General features: G+C 47.1%; 1 protein-coding gene and 1 pseudogene across 1 annotated transcript; one reads left to right on the top strand and one right to left on the bottom strand.

Moving 5' to 3' along the window:
• Positions 1-685: 685 nt before the first annotated feature.
• On the bottom strand, positions 686-9,376 carry LOC130188469 (uncharacterized). Its single transcript, XM_056406842.1, has 2 exons — positions 8,874-9,376; positions 686-2,411 (listed from the first exon to the last, which is right to left on the bottom strand). Exon 2 carries the CDS (start codon positions 2,390-2,392, stop codon positions 686-688), a length of 1,707 nt encoding a protein of 568 aa, XP_056262817.1. The 5' UTR covers positions 2,393-2,411; positions 8,874-9,376.
• LOC130188468 (excitatory amino acid transporter 2-like) overlaps positions 4,699-12,168 on the top strand; it is a 49,331-nt pseudogene continuing 41,861 nt past the window's right edge.

Genomic DNA, 12,168 nt, shown 5'->3' with positions numbered 1-12,168 from the left:
AATATCCTTTATTACCACATGTCTGCAGGGTAAACAGAACAAACCAGTCGATGGTGAAACGACCTCGTCGTTTACAAACCACGTGGTTTAAAAAACAAACAAATAACTTTTGCATTCATAAATCACTTCCAACCACACACACACACACGGAGATGCTTTCCCGCCACGACACATGTGACGTCGGCTCGAAAGTGAAACCTTTGAGCTGCGCGACGAGCACGTGGTCACACGCACGCTGATGCATTGTGGGAGCGGTGAGACGGAGCGCCGCTAGGTGGCGCTGCGAGGCTGGAATGATCCCCAGACACTGAAGACTTCTTCTATAAATACACATATGTATAGCTTCATACAAAAAGGTATACAGGTGTCACATATATATATATGTATAAAAGTAATATATTAATATCAAGGACATACACATGCGTACATACTAATCAACAAATAACTTAGATTATGAAAGATACCAAAACAGTAAAAATCTCTATATATGACAATTTTTTCCCTAAGATCTAATATTGAGGTTTTCTTGTTTTTTTCAAAAGTCATTTGAAGATGTGGTGGAGGGAGGGATGAGAGAGAGAGAGAGAGAGAGAACCAAATCCATCATATTAAAGGAAGTGCACACGGAAGGATGTCTCAGCTGCTGTGGTGTGTGTCACTTTCTATTCCTTTCCCCCTCCTCCCCTCAGCCCCTCCCATTCCTGGTCAAGCCCTCCCTCCCCGCCGCCGCCGCCTGATTGGCTCTGGACAGCAGGACGCAGACGCAGGACGAGTCGATGCGGATCCACCTCCAGCCGGTCCGGTTGTTGGCGTCCTTGGTGAGCGCCCGGACGTACGACTGCTTGGCCTTGCACTCGCTGACCCACTGCCTCCTGTCCACGCCCAGGCAGCCGGCGCCGGCCACGCCCGTCCCGACGGACCTCGAGCGCCCGTCGCTGCCCTTGACCCGCCGCTCGGCCTCGCGACAGCGCGTCTCGTAGAAGTACTGTTTGAGCGGGCCCGTCTGGGTCTGGATCTCCTGCAGGATGGTGACCTTCTGGCCGTGGGAGTCCACCGCCGTCTTCTTGTCGGTGACCCAGACGCTCTCCGACTCGCACACCGACTTCTCGCCCCTCCGCCGGTCGACCGAGTGCGAGCGCTTGTCCCGCTTGGCGAGACGGGCGACCCCGACGGCGCCCGGAGAGTCCGCCCAGCTCGGGGTCCTGTCGATCGCGCGGTCCCCGTGACCCTCGATGTGCATGTCCTCCTGCTCCTCCGCGGCGGCGTCCCGGTCCTCCTCCAGCAGGCCGGTCTCCAGCATGAGCAGGAGGGGCGGGTGCTCCGGCGGCGACGGCGAGGGCGAGAACAGGACCCGCGGATGCGCGTCCAGAAACATCTCGTCCAGCCCCGTGCTAAGCCCCGCCTCCTCCGTCGGCCCCGCGGTCCACGTGGTCCCGATCCTCGGCGCGCCCCTCGGCTCCTCCGAGGGCGCCGTGGGACACGGTCCCCTTTGACCCCTCAGGCTGACGGCAATCTGGCTTCCCGCCGCAGAAACCGACGGCAGTCTTTCCGCCGCAGATTCCTTCGTGTCTAGAGACCTGAAGGAGTCCTTCGTGTCCAGAGACCTGAAGGAGTCCTTCGTGTCCAGAGACCTGAAGGAGTCCTTCGTGTCCAGAGACCTGAAGGAGTCCTTCGTGTCTAGAGACCTGAAGGAGTCCTTCGTGTCCAGAGACCTGAAGGAGTCCTTCGTGTCTAGAGACCTGAAGGAGTCCTTCGTGTCCAGAGACCTGAAGGAGTCCTTCGTGTCCAGAGACCTGAAGGAGTCCTTCGTGTCTAGAGACCTGAAGGAGTCCTTCGTGTCTAGAGACCTGAAGGAGTCCTTCGTGTCTAGAGACCTGAAGGAGTCCTTCGTGTCTAGAGACCTGAAGGAGTCCTTCGTGTCTAGAGACATGACGGAGTCTCGCCCGTCTGCTTCCAAGTCCTTCGGCGGAGGTTCGTCCCGGGGAGGATCCTCGGCCCCGAGCGTCCCTCTCTCCGTGGGGACGTCCACGCCGGGTTCGTCTCTGCGTTCGTCGCCGCCGCCCGACTTGCTCTTCGCTCGGTGGGTTCCTCGCCGCTCCCCCCTGAGCAAGGGCGCCCCTTCGTCCGCGGAGGACTTCAGGTGCTCCCTGCGGTTCCGGAGGTTCTGTCTGTTGGCGTGTCGGCCGAACGCGGAGGAGGAGGAGGAAGAGGAGGAGGAGGCATTTCCGTGGAAGTCGTGGAATGCGGCGGCGGTGGGAGCTGCGAGGCGAGCGGCCGCGTCGTCGGATCCGGACTCCGTCAACGTCGTCGCGGCGGCGATCCTGGACACGGGGTCGTGGGGGAATGGCAGGGCCGAGGCAATCACCATGGCAACCAGGGGAAGCCAGTGCATCACTCCCAAGACGTATCAGCTGAGGGGGGAAGGAACAAAAAGGGAGTAAATAAGACGGGAGTCACTTCATAAAAATGCAAACCGTTAACCCGAGAAGCTCCGGGAGGAGAACCGGACGCTTGACGGGCCTTCGGCCGGCGCGGTACGCCTTTAAAAACCTTGGCAGAACTCGTGGAAAGAATAGTGCGAGGTCGCCCTCTGGCCTGTAAGAAAAGAGGCTTTTCATTTCCTTCTCTTTCTTTTGTTCCCCCGTGGAAGCCGGCTGAATGTTTCTTCCGACGAACGCGGTTGGGCTCAGATCTTCTTGTAAAGACTCACAAAGCCCGCCGGATGACGATGCCTCAACACGATTTAATTCACCCACCGCCCCGGAACGGAGAGAGATCATTCACGGCTTACTGTAAAAAAATGTTTTAAAACAGCCGGCACGCCGCGACATGCAACCTTCCTGCAGCTCGTCATGAAGGGATTAATTAGAAATATGAAACAAATGCTACAGAAGTGTTATTATTAAAACCCTCTTTGGGGGTCATGAGGACTTAAAGTGACCGTTACCCAACAAAATGTTGTTAAAGTTTATTTTAGAGCTGCAACGATTAGTCGATGGACAGAAAATTAAAAGGCTATTAATGATTATGATAATCAGTTAATCACATTAATTAAATTTACAGCCTCTAAAATGTGATTATTTGCATATTTTTCACGTTTCTTATTATTATAAAATAGCTATATGGATATATATATATATCCATATAGCTATTTTATAATAATAAACGTATATTTATATATATATAATATAATATATATATATATATATAGTATTTTACTATTGATCTGACAAAGCAGGAGATTTGAAAACGTCACTAAAATATTCTTAGTTCCATCTGTATTTAATTCTTGGATAAAAATGAAAATAATTTTCACTGACTTTCACTATATTTACCAGAATTATATATATATTTTAACACACACACACACACACAGAGAGAGAGGGCACCCCACTGAGAAATCGTGACAACTGCACATGACTCAGGTGAAACACTCCCTCAGGTAAACCCAAAGTCAACACTTCCCGACGTGCACGAGGCTTTTTTTTCCCGGGGCGACTCGTCACGTATGACGTCACCGTGGACCAATCACGCGTCGGGGTCGAGATGATTTCCTTTGTGTCGCCCGTGACTCACCAGATACGCGTGGACGGCAGCTTTCTTTTGAAAGCAAAGAGTTAAAATAGGTTGGAATGATCAGAATGTGTCAGAGAGAGAGAGAGAGAGAGGCAGGGCAAGGAGTGGATGTCACGGCTTGTTTGTTAGCTTAAGGGTGACTGAGTGGATTTATCAGGCACCATCAGTGTGTGTGTGTGTGTGTGGAAGTGTGTACTTGGCCACGCCTTTTGACACGACAGCGGCAGCAAGGTTTTTTTTGGCCTCGCGCCGCCACCTCAGGGCGTCTCAGGAGGTGCCTGAGTAACACGGTGACGGGCGTGAAGAGCTCCCCTGTTCACTACCGGGGAAACAGTAGCTGTGTGTGTGTATGTGTGTGTCATACATCCATCTGCAGGATTTTTAATCATGCGAGTGTGTCTTCGCGTTGTGGAGTCCCCCGTGGTGTACGTTAAAGATTTATTGTATTGTAAAACTCTTTCACTTTAAGTTATTTATTTATTTTGTAAGTCTCTCTCTCTCCCCGGTGAAGCCCCGCCCCCTGCTGCATGGTCTGTGTGACTACAGACCATAAAGTATAAATGATGACATCATGCTGTACAGAAGAAGACTTGAAACGAGAACTCATGTTTACAATGTTTACTGAGGGATCAAGAGAGAAGTAGAGTCACTAGATAGACTTCTATACAACCAGAGGAGTCGCCCCCTGGTGGTCAGGAGAGAGAATGCAGCTTTAACACATGAAGCATAGACTTCTATACAACCAGAGGAGTCGCCCCCTGGTGGTCAGGAGAGATAATGCAGCTTTAACACATGAAGCATTGACTTCTATACAACCAGAGGAGTCGCCCCCTGGTGGTCAGGAGAGAGAATGCAGCTTTAACACATGAAGCATAGACTTCTATACAACCCCCCACGGCTCTAAAATCTTTTCCACAGAGTTTATGTTCTGCGATGATCTAAAATCAGATCTTGGCGTGTCGTGGGGGGTCTCCGGTGCGGCGCCGATCACTCGGTCGGCCCACAGAAACCCGTCCTCGCTCTCGAAGCCTCTGTGAGAGCTTTCCTTTGTGAGGCTCGGCCTCTAAGTGGTTCCTCTGTGAAACGGCAGCAGCACTTCATCACCGCGCTCCATTTGCCGCAATGACACGCATCATTTGCCGCTCCCTGCAAGGCCAGAGCGGCACCGCGGCGGCCTCTAGACCAGACCCGAGCACTCTGGACCCCCCCTCGCCCCGTAGACAAGCACACACACACACACACTCTCTACATAAAAACCCAGCTCACTTAGTGAATAAAACCCCACTCAGCGCTGCACACTTGTGTTAATCCTGATCTCCGTCGACCTGAAGTCCCTCCAAATGAGAGGGGGGGGGGGGCTGGACCACGTCACCGGGCTGAACTCCCAGAATACAACAGACTAAACAGACCGAACCGTGGCTCTGGCGGTGAGGCCTCCGCGGGCATTGATTACGAGGCCGGAGGAGCAATTAGGAGGAAAGGGCCGAGGAGCCGCCGCCTGTTACCTAGCGGGATGTCGGGGGGGCGACCTCGGAGAACGGATCCAGTTCACTCTGCTTTCATCTCGTCTTTTCACACGAGGTGTTTTCCTTCCTCTGAACCACGATTTCATGATATTACTGACGTCACTGTGACTGATTGTTTCCATCATGTCACTCGTTTCCTTATAAGACACCTTCTACTAAGCCTACATTATATTTATATATATATATATATATATATAAATTAATAATACATATTAAAAAATATATATAGATAGATATATTGAAAATAATACATATATATTTAATATATATATATATAGATATTATATTTGTTATAAATATAGATATTTGTTTATATAAAAATATATCTACATGTTTTTTTAAATATATGTATACATATATATATATATATGTATTTATATATATATGAACCTAGTGATTATTTTGTTGATTTGCGGATACATCGTTTTGGCGACAAAACATCAGAAAACGGAGAGAAAAAACCTTTTTGTATTTCTGTCTTATTGTGGCCCAACAGTCTAAAACCCAAATAGATTACACGTTACTGTGAACTAAATTCTAACATTTTAGAAGCTTAAACCATTTAATTTGGCTTTTTTTAAATGTCCGAAACAATTTGCTGATTACTTTCCTGTCGGTCGACGACTTTAATCGACTCTAAAGCTACGATTACCTATACCATATACTATATTTATCTTTCTTTTTCTAAAACACGACAAAACAAGAAGATAGAAAAAAAGAGAAGAAAAAAACAATAAAAAGTAAATGTGGTCCTGCAGTAAATCCGGCCTCGGGGCCTCAACTGGTCCGACTTCTGTTTTGAGGTGAAGGAGGAATCAGTGTGTGTGTGTGAAGGGGGGGGGGGGGGATTACGGTGCACAGGGCTTCTGACCCCTCCCCAGGAAACAGATGCCATGAAGCAGCACACCTGGCTGTGAGGCTACTGCTCCATTAGGCTGTTAACAAAGTATTGCCCCCCCCCCCTCCTCATGCGTGGCTAACATCAGACACGTCCATCTGACAGAGTTAATGCACTCAGTGTTAGTGTTATAGGACCAGACCCCCCCCCCCCCCCCCCCCACGTCCTAACCTAATCCTGCCTAGACTTTGAAGTTGAGGGAGCGGGGAAAGGGAGAGGGGGGGGGGGGGGGGTCTGGAGGCCGTCTGATTGGACGACGGTCTTTTTGAGCCTCACATCTTTCAGCAGACTTGGTGACGGGTCGGAAAAGACGTCCGAGCGTCAGGTGACCGAGCGTCCTCGTCCGACAGTAAGAGGGCCTCGCTCCGCAAACACACTCTCATTCCAGCTCTGTGGTTGTCTTCCTCCTCCTCCTCCTCCTCTTCCTCCTCTCTGAGCCTCAGATGAAAACGTCTCACACCGGTCACATCACATGCAAATCTTTCTTCCTCTTTTTCAGGATGACAACACACACACACACACACTTCTGGCGGGATGCAACCAAGTACACTTTTAGAGGTACCTTTATATACATTACACAACATTTACTCCACCGCAATTATCCCGATAGCTTTGGTATACTTTGCAGATTCAGACTTACTCAATAATATAATTATGACGTCATATTAAAAAAACCTTTACTGACCCCCTGGGGAGAAACTCACCAGCTCTATACCCATCAAATAAAGTATACGGTCATTAAAACAAGCTACACCGTTCCCATTCTGCTCACGAATACTTGTACCTTTGTTATACTCTAAGTATATGTTGTTGCCCTTTACTATTATGTGAGTGTGTTTCCACAATGTGTTATTACTTTTTCTCAAGTACAAGATGAAGTCCTTCCTCCAGCTGATGACGTACTAGTGCTGCAATAAAACAGCCCGGCGTGTAATCAAGAGTTCTTTTAAAAGCCTACATGACGAATACACAGCGTGGAATGTAATTCTGTGGAAGACGTAAAAGCCGCAAATACTGAATATGTTTTGATTATTAAACCTCAGGGTTGTGTTCCAGCCACCTGTGTGACCGCTACCTGTGTGGTGTCTCACCTCACCTGGCTGCCAACGAAAACAACGTGGCACATTGACAACAAGGCTGCAGCACTGCCAAGGCAGAAAACACACACTCATACTGCATGTGTGTGTGTGTGTCTGGGGGGGGGGGTTCGAAATTAGGGCTGCAACAACGAATCGATAAAAATCGATTATTAAAATAGTTGGCAACGAATTTCATTCTCGATTCGTTGTGTCGCGCGATTATTACGGCGCTCAATAAGTCACGGAGTATAAACAAAGTTGAGTTGAGCGCAGAGCGGCGCAGGAGAAACAAGAGCGAGGGAGAGACGGAACGCTGCGTTGTGAGAGCCAATCAGCGCTGAGCTGCTCCTCTGTTGATGAATCTAATTGGCTGCTGCTGCTCACGTGGCGCTGGATGCGGAAGTCATTCACGTAGTCCGAGACATTCACGGAGCTAAGTGCGCCGACGGGTGACGTCATGACCCCAGACACCAGGGCGCTACATGTCACGACGTGTGTGGCATTTCCACAAGAGTATAACGTAGAAAACGTGGTTATTTATTCCGTGACGGATAGCGGAAAATATTTTTCCACGGAGAAAGGCAACGGAGATAAGCCACGACGCCACTCGCTGTGAGCGCTGCGCGTGCAGACAGCATTTAACGGAGCGGAGCAGCGTGCGCTCTGATCGCTCTTTTAATGAAGTATCGATACTAAAAATATGCTAAATCACATCGTGTTTAACGTACGGGTACTTTGTTAGCATCGCTACACCGTGCAGCGTGACAGCAGCAGATGTAGCGGACTAACATTCAAGCTAACCTAACTTCCCAAACGCTGTGGACATCTGAACGCTGATTGGCCGAGACGCGACACGTCCATCAAAGATGTTTTATTGCGAAGAAGAGCACCACTTCACATTTTTTCCGCGTCTCACTGCAATCTCAACGGCAGCGGGCGAGGTGAGAAAACTAATAAATCGTAACGCGTCTCTGATATTGTTCAGGGGGCCACATGGGGACCACCGCTCAGGAGAGGAACGCTGTCAGTCTGTTTGTGACGGGTTCATCACCATGACCAATGAACAGGTTCATCACCATGCTGACCAATGAACAGGGTTCATACTGCTGACCAGTGGATCTCCAGGACCTTTCCATGACTTTAAACCAAATTTCCATGATTAAACATTTTGTGAAAAACTGTCTATATGTGACCAAGTGAGAAGATGTAGTATTTAAACTAACAATGAGAATTCCAAAGCATCCCGTATATATACCGTGTAAATTAAAATTTGAATAAAACAAATTTGCATTACTTTTCCAAATATTTTGGGATTTTATTTTTTTCTAGGCCTGCCAATAGCCATTTAAAAATTCCATGACTTTTCCAGGTTTCCCATGACCGTACGGACCCTGTTTTAAATAAAGGGTTGAGAATTAAAGTTTTTTTGTCCGATTAATCGATAAAATAATCAACCGATTAATCGATTATCAAAATAATCGTTAGTTGCAGCCAATCGAAATACTTAAATATTGTGCAACACACACAGAAAACAAGCGAAACGAGTTTTGGAGAAGAACAAAAATAATGAATGAAATATGTAAATTCTTAAAATGTTTGTCTCGCGTTCAGCACGCATGCGTGAAAGTAAATAAGTCAGATAATAAACAGGATAATTAAATACACAGCCAAATAAGTAAATAAGGGGTGTAAATTGAGCTAATTAAATAACACAAGGGTTAGTATAGGCTTAATAATGTTATTAGTGACACGTGTATAATGCTATATATATATATAATATATGTGTAAGCATACCGTCTAGGTGAGATCCGGACCCCGCGTCCTTCCAGTTGACACCACATTGATTGGAGAGTCCCGTCGCCAGTTACTCAACTGGTTTTAAAAGAAAATAATAAACTCAGCAAACACCTTCGCACGGAAACCGCGACGCGACACGGGAACATTTCTTCCTCCTCTTCACGCATGTGACCAAAAACAGAGATCCGAAGAGGGGGAAGAAGAAGGGAAAAAAGTATAAAAGCAAAACGCAAGAAAAAGAAAAAGAAAACAGTTGGTGAAGCAGAAGAAGATCTCCGGTCCTCTTCGAGCGCGTTTTTCTCCCCCGGAGGAGGTGGAGGGGAGGGCGGCTTGAAAAAGAAGAAAAAAGAGAGAGAGAGAGAAGGGGGCTCGTTTAGAAGCTCCGGAAAAGTGTCAAAAATGTGAAAAAGTCGAGATATTCCATGAGTTGTTCCTCCTCCGAGAGCAGACGGGTGGGAAAGTATCTCAGTGAAAGACTTGGCCAAATGTTTTAAGACCTGAACTCCGCCTGAAACACGTTAAGTCGGCTAAATTGTTAAGCTAGCTTGATTAGCAAGCGCTACTTCCGGTTTGTGCCCTTCAAAGTAAAATAATCCGCGCTTTTTCTGAGCAGCGCAGGCTTTTATTTCGAAGATGGACACCGCCACTTCCGGCGCGGCTTCTTCTTTTCCGCTGCTAACTTTAGGGACTCCGGTTTCTCGTGGGAGAAGCGCAAAGACGAGCCGAAATTGTTTCTTTTTTTTTATTTTTCTTCTTCTTCTTTTTCTTCTTCCTCGGGAGGTTTATTGTATTAAAAAGAGACCTTACGGCGTCACAACGAGTAACATCTGTGGGAGCAGATGTGCCTTTATAAACTCACTTAAACACACACGTGCATGTGATATTTAAACAGCCTTTTAAATCAGAATTAATTCAAAAAAATAGTTGTTTTTTTTCAAGGCGCATTTCACGCTCGCTGGATGTGATGCATTCAATCAAAGTTGTAAAGTCAGATGTGCGTGACAGATTTGTTTTTACCCCCCCCCCCCCCCCACACACACACACATACACACTTCATCTCCGCCCCACAGTTTACTTGAAAGCTATTTGATGAATTATGTTGGCGCGGATCCACGAGCAGTGCGCGATGGGTTGGTAACAAATTATTACAAACAAGCTGTAGTGAGGCTGGATGGCGCAATCCGTCTGCAGAGTGCACCATAATCTCGTTTTGGCTCCTTCCAGACCTGAGGATGTAACCTTGTGTTTTAATGCCAAATATCTGACTTCAGATTGCTTCCTGTTTTGATTTCTTTTTTTGGGGAGGGGGGGGGGGGAGGGGGGGTATGGTGGTCTTGCTGAAGGCCACTTAATGACTTCATCTGCTGGAATTAGTGCTTTCATATTTACCTCACATGACACTGGACACCGCATCTGTAATATAGTGGCCAACACACATTTTAACAGGGGTGGACTTACTGATTTGGGGGTCCCTAGGCAAGTTTGAACTCTGACCCCCCCCCCCCTTTTTTTTTTTTACACCAACCAGCTGTTATTTATAAATACTCTGCATCCCGGAAATACCTTCTATTTAAAAACTATACCGGTCTTCTACTGGATTATGTTCCGAAGCAACTATTTCTCTATTTTATTGTGAAATGAATAAAAAGTTTTGCCGTAACATCAACGTTCTGTAGGTGGCCTTTTTGTGTGAAAATATATTTTTTTTAATGTGTTTATTATGTTTAAAGATATTTAAACAACAACATTTTAAAATATTTTAGCAATTTTTCTATTTTTTTATTTATTAGTTTTTTGCTAAAAGTTACACATCAGGCATATTTAAATTTATTTAATTTAAACCAACAAAATTCAACAAGTGTGTACATTTAAAATAAGACAAGTGCGTAAATTTAAACAAATACATGTGTTTATTATGTATGAAGAAATTCAACCCACAACATTTTGTATTATTTTAGTAATTTTTCAATAATTACATTTTTTTCTTCTTTTGCTTAAAGTTACAATATATTTAAATTTATTTAATTTAAACCAACAAAATTAGACGAGTCTGTACATTCCATGACGTGGCGTGTTCTCCGTGAGTTGTGTGTTTCCTGTATGAAACGTTCACGTTGTTGAACACTGGCGTTATTGTCGTGACTCAAAGTCGTGAACACAGTTATCTCGTACGCTGTCGGCGGCTTCGGGACTCCCGTAAAGTTGAAAGGGAGGAAAGAGGAGCTGGTGACTGGCGGCCCAGGTCTGTTGGGGGGGGGGGGGAGACACAATGGGGGTCTATGGAGGACACACAGGCCCACAGACAGTTCAACGGGTCCTCTGAGCAGATAAGTCGTCCCCATACATGCCAGACGGGGGTTCACCGACATTGACCCGCCGTGAACAGCTCGTCCACCGAGCCCCCCCACCTTCAATGGCCTCGTTGAAAAGGAGGGCCATAAATTGTGTGTGGGTGGGGGGGGAGACTCTGCCTCTCGCCCCCCCCCCCCCTTCTCCCTCACATGCTATCTCTTTCTTTCCTTTACCAAGTAGTGGGTTTTCCATCTCACCAAAACCCTCTTCCCCCCCATGCCTGAATGTTTAAAAAGATGAAAGGATAAGGAAAAGAATGGAGACAAAAGAGGGGAGGGTTACGTTACAGCCCTGCCCCTGAGAGACATGCTCATGAAAGAGGGTTTTTTTGGGGATGGGAGAGAGAGATAGGGAACCGGGAGAGGAGACACAGAGATGGGGGGGGGGGGGGGGTCGTGAAAAGAGGTTTTTACAGACTCAAAGCCGCTAAAGCGGGTCACTCCTGTACAGAGAAGTGCAGTCTTCACTGGAGACATCTGACACACACACACACACACTCACACACTCACACACACACACACACACACACACACACTGTCTGTCTTGGAGGTGTATCTTCACTGTACCACATCACCTATTTAGATTTCTGGAAGGAATCTACCACCATTAACACACACACACACACACACACACACACTCCTGGTGTCTCCCTCGCGGGCGTTCCTCCCTCTTTGCATTTAGTGTCAGTCACCCGAAAATCCCCGCAAAAGCCTCCCTCCCTTCTCTAGATCTCTCTGCTCGTCTTTGTCTGAACTCGCCCTGCACGCACTTAAATATTTCTGCCTCCGGGAGAGAGAGAGAGAGAGAGAGAGAGAGGGGGAGAGAGAGAGAGAAAGTTGTTGTTAGCCGAGTGTAGACAGGAGTGGAGGTCAAACAAAGATGACGATTGAAGAGGGTTCTCTCGCTCTCACTTTTACACACACACACACACACACACACA

This window comes from Pseudoliparis swirei, chromosome 23 (assembly GCF_029220125.1).
Source record: "Pseudoliparis swirei isolate HS2019 ecotype Mariana Trench chromosome 23, NWPU_hadal_v1, whole genome shotgun sequence".
Lineage (NCBI taxonomy): Eukaryota > Metazoa > Chordata > Actinopteri > Perciformes > Liparidae > Pseudoliparis > Pseudoliparis swirei.
This window is presented reverse-complemented; position numbering and strand designations above follow the sequence as displayed.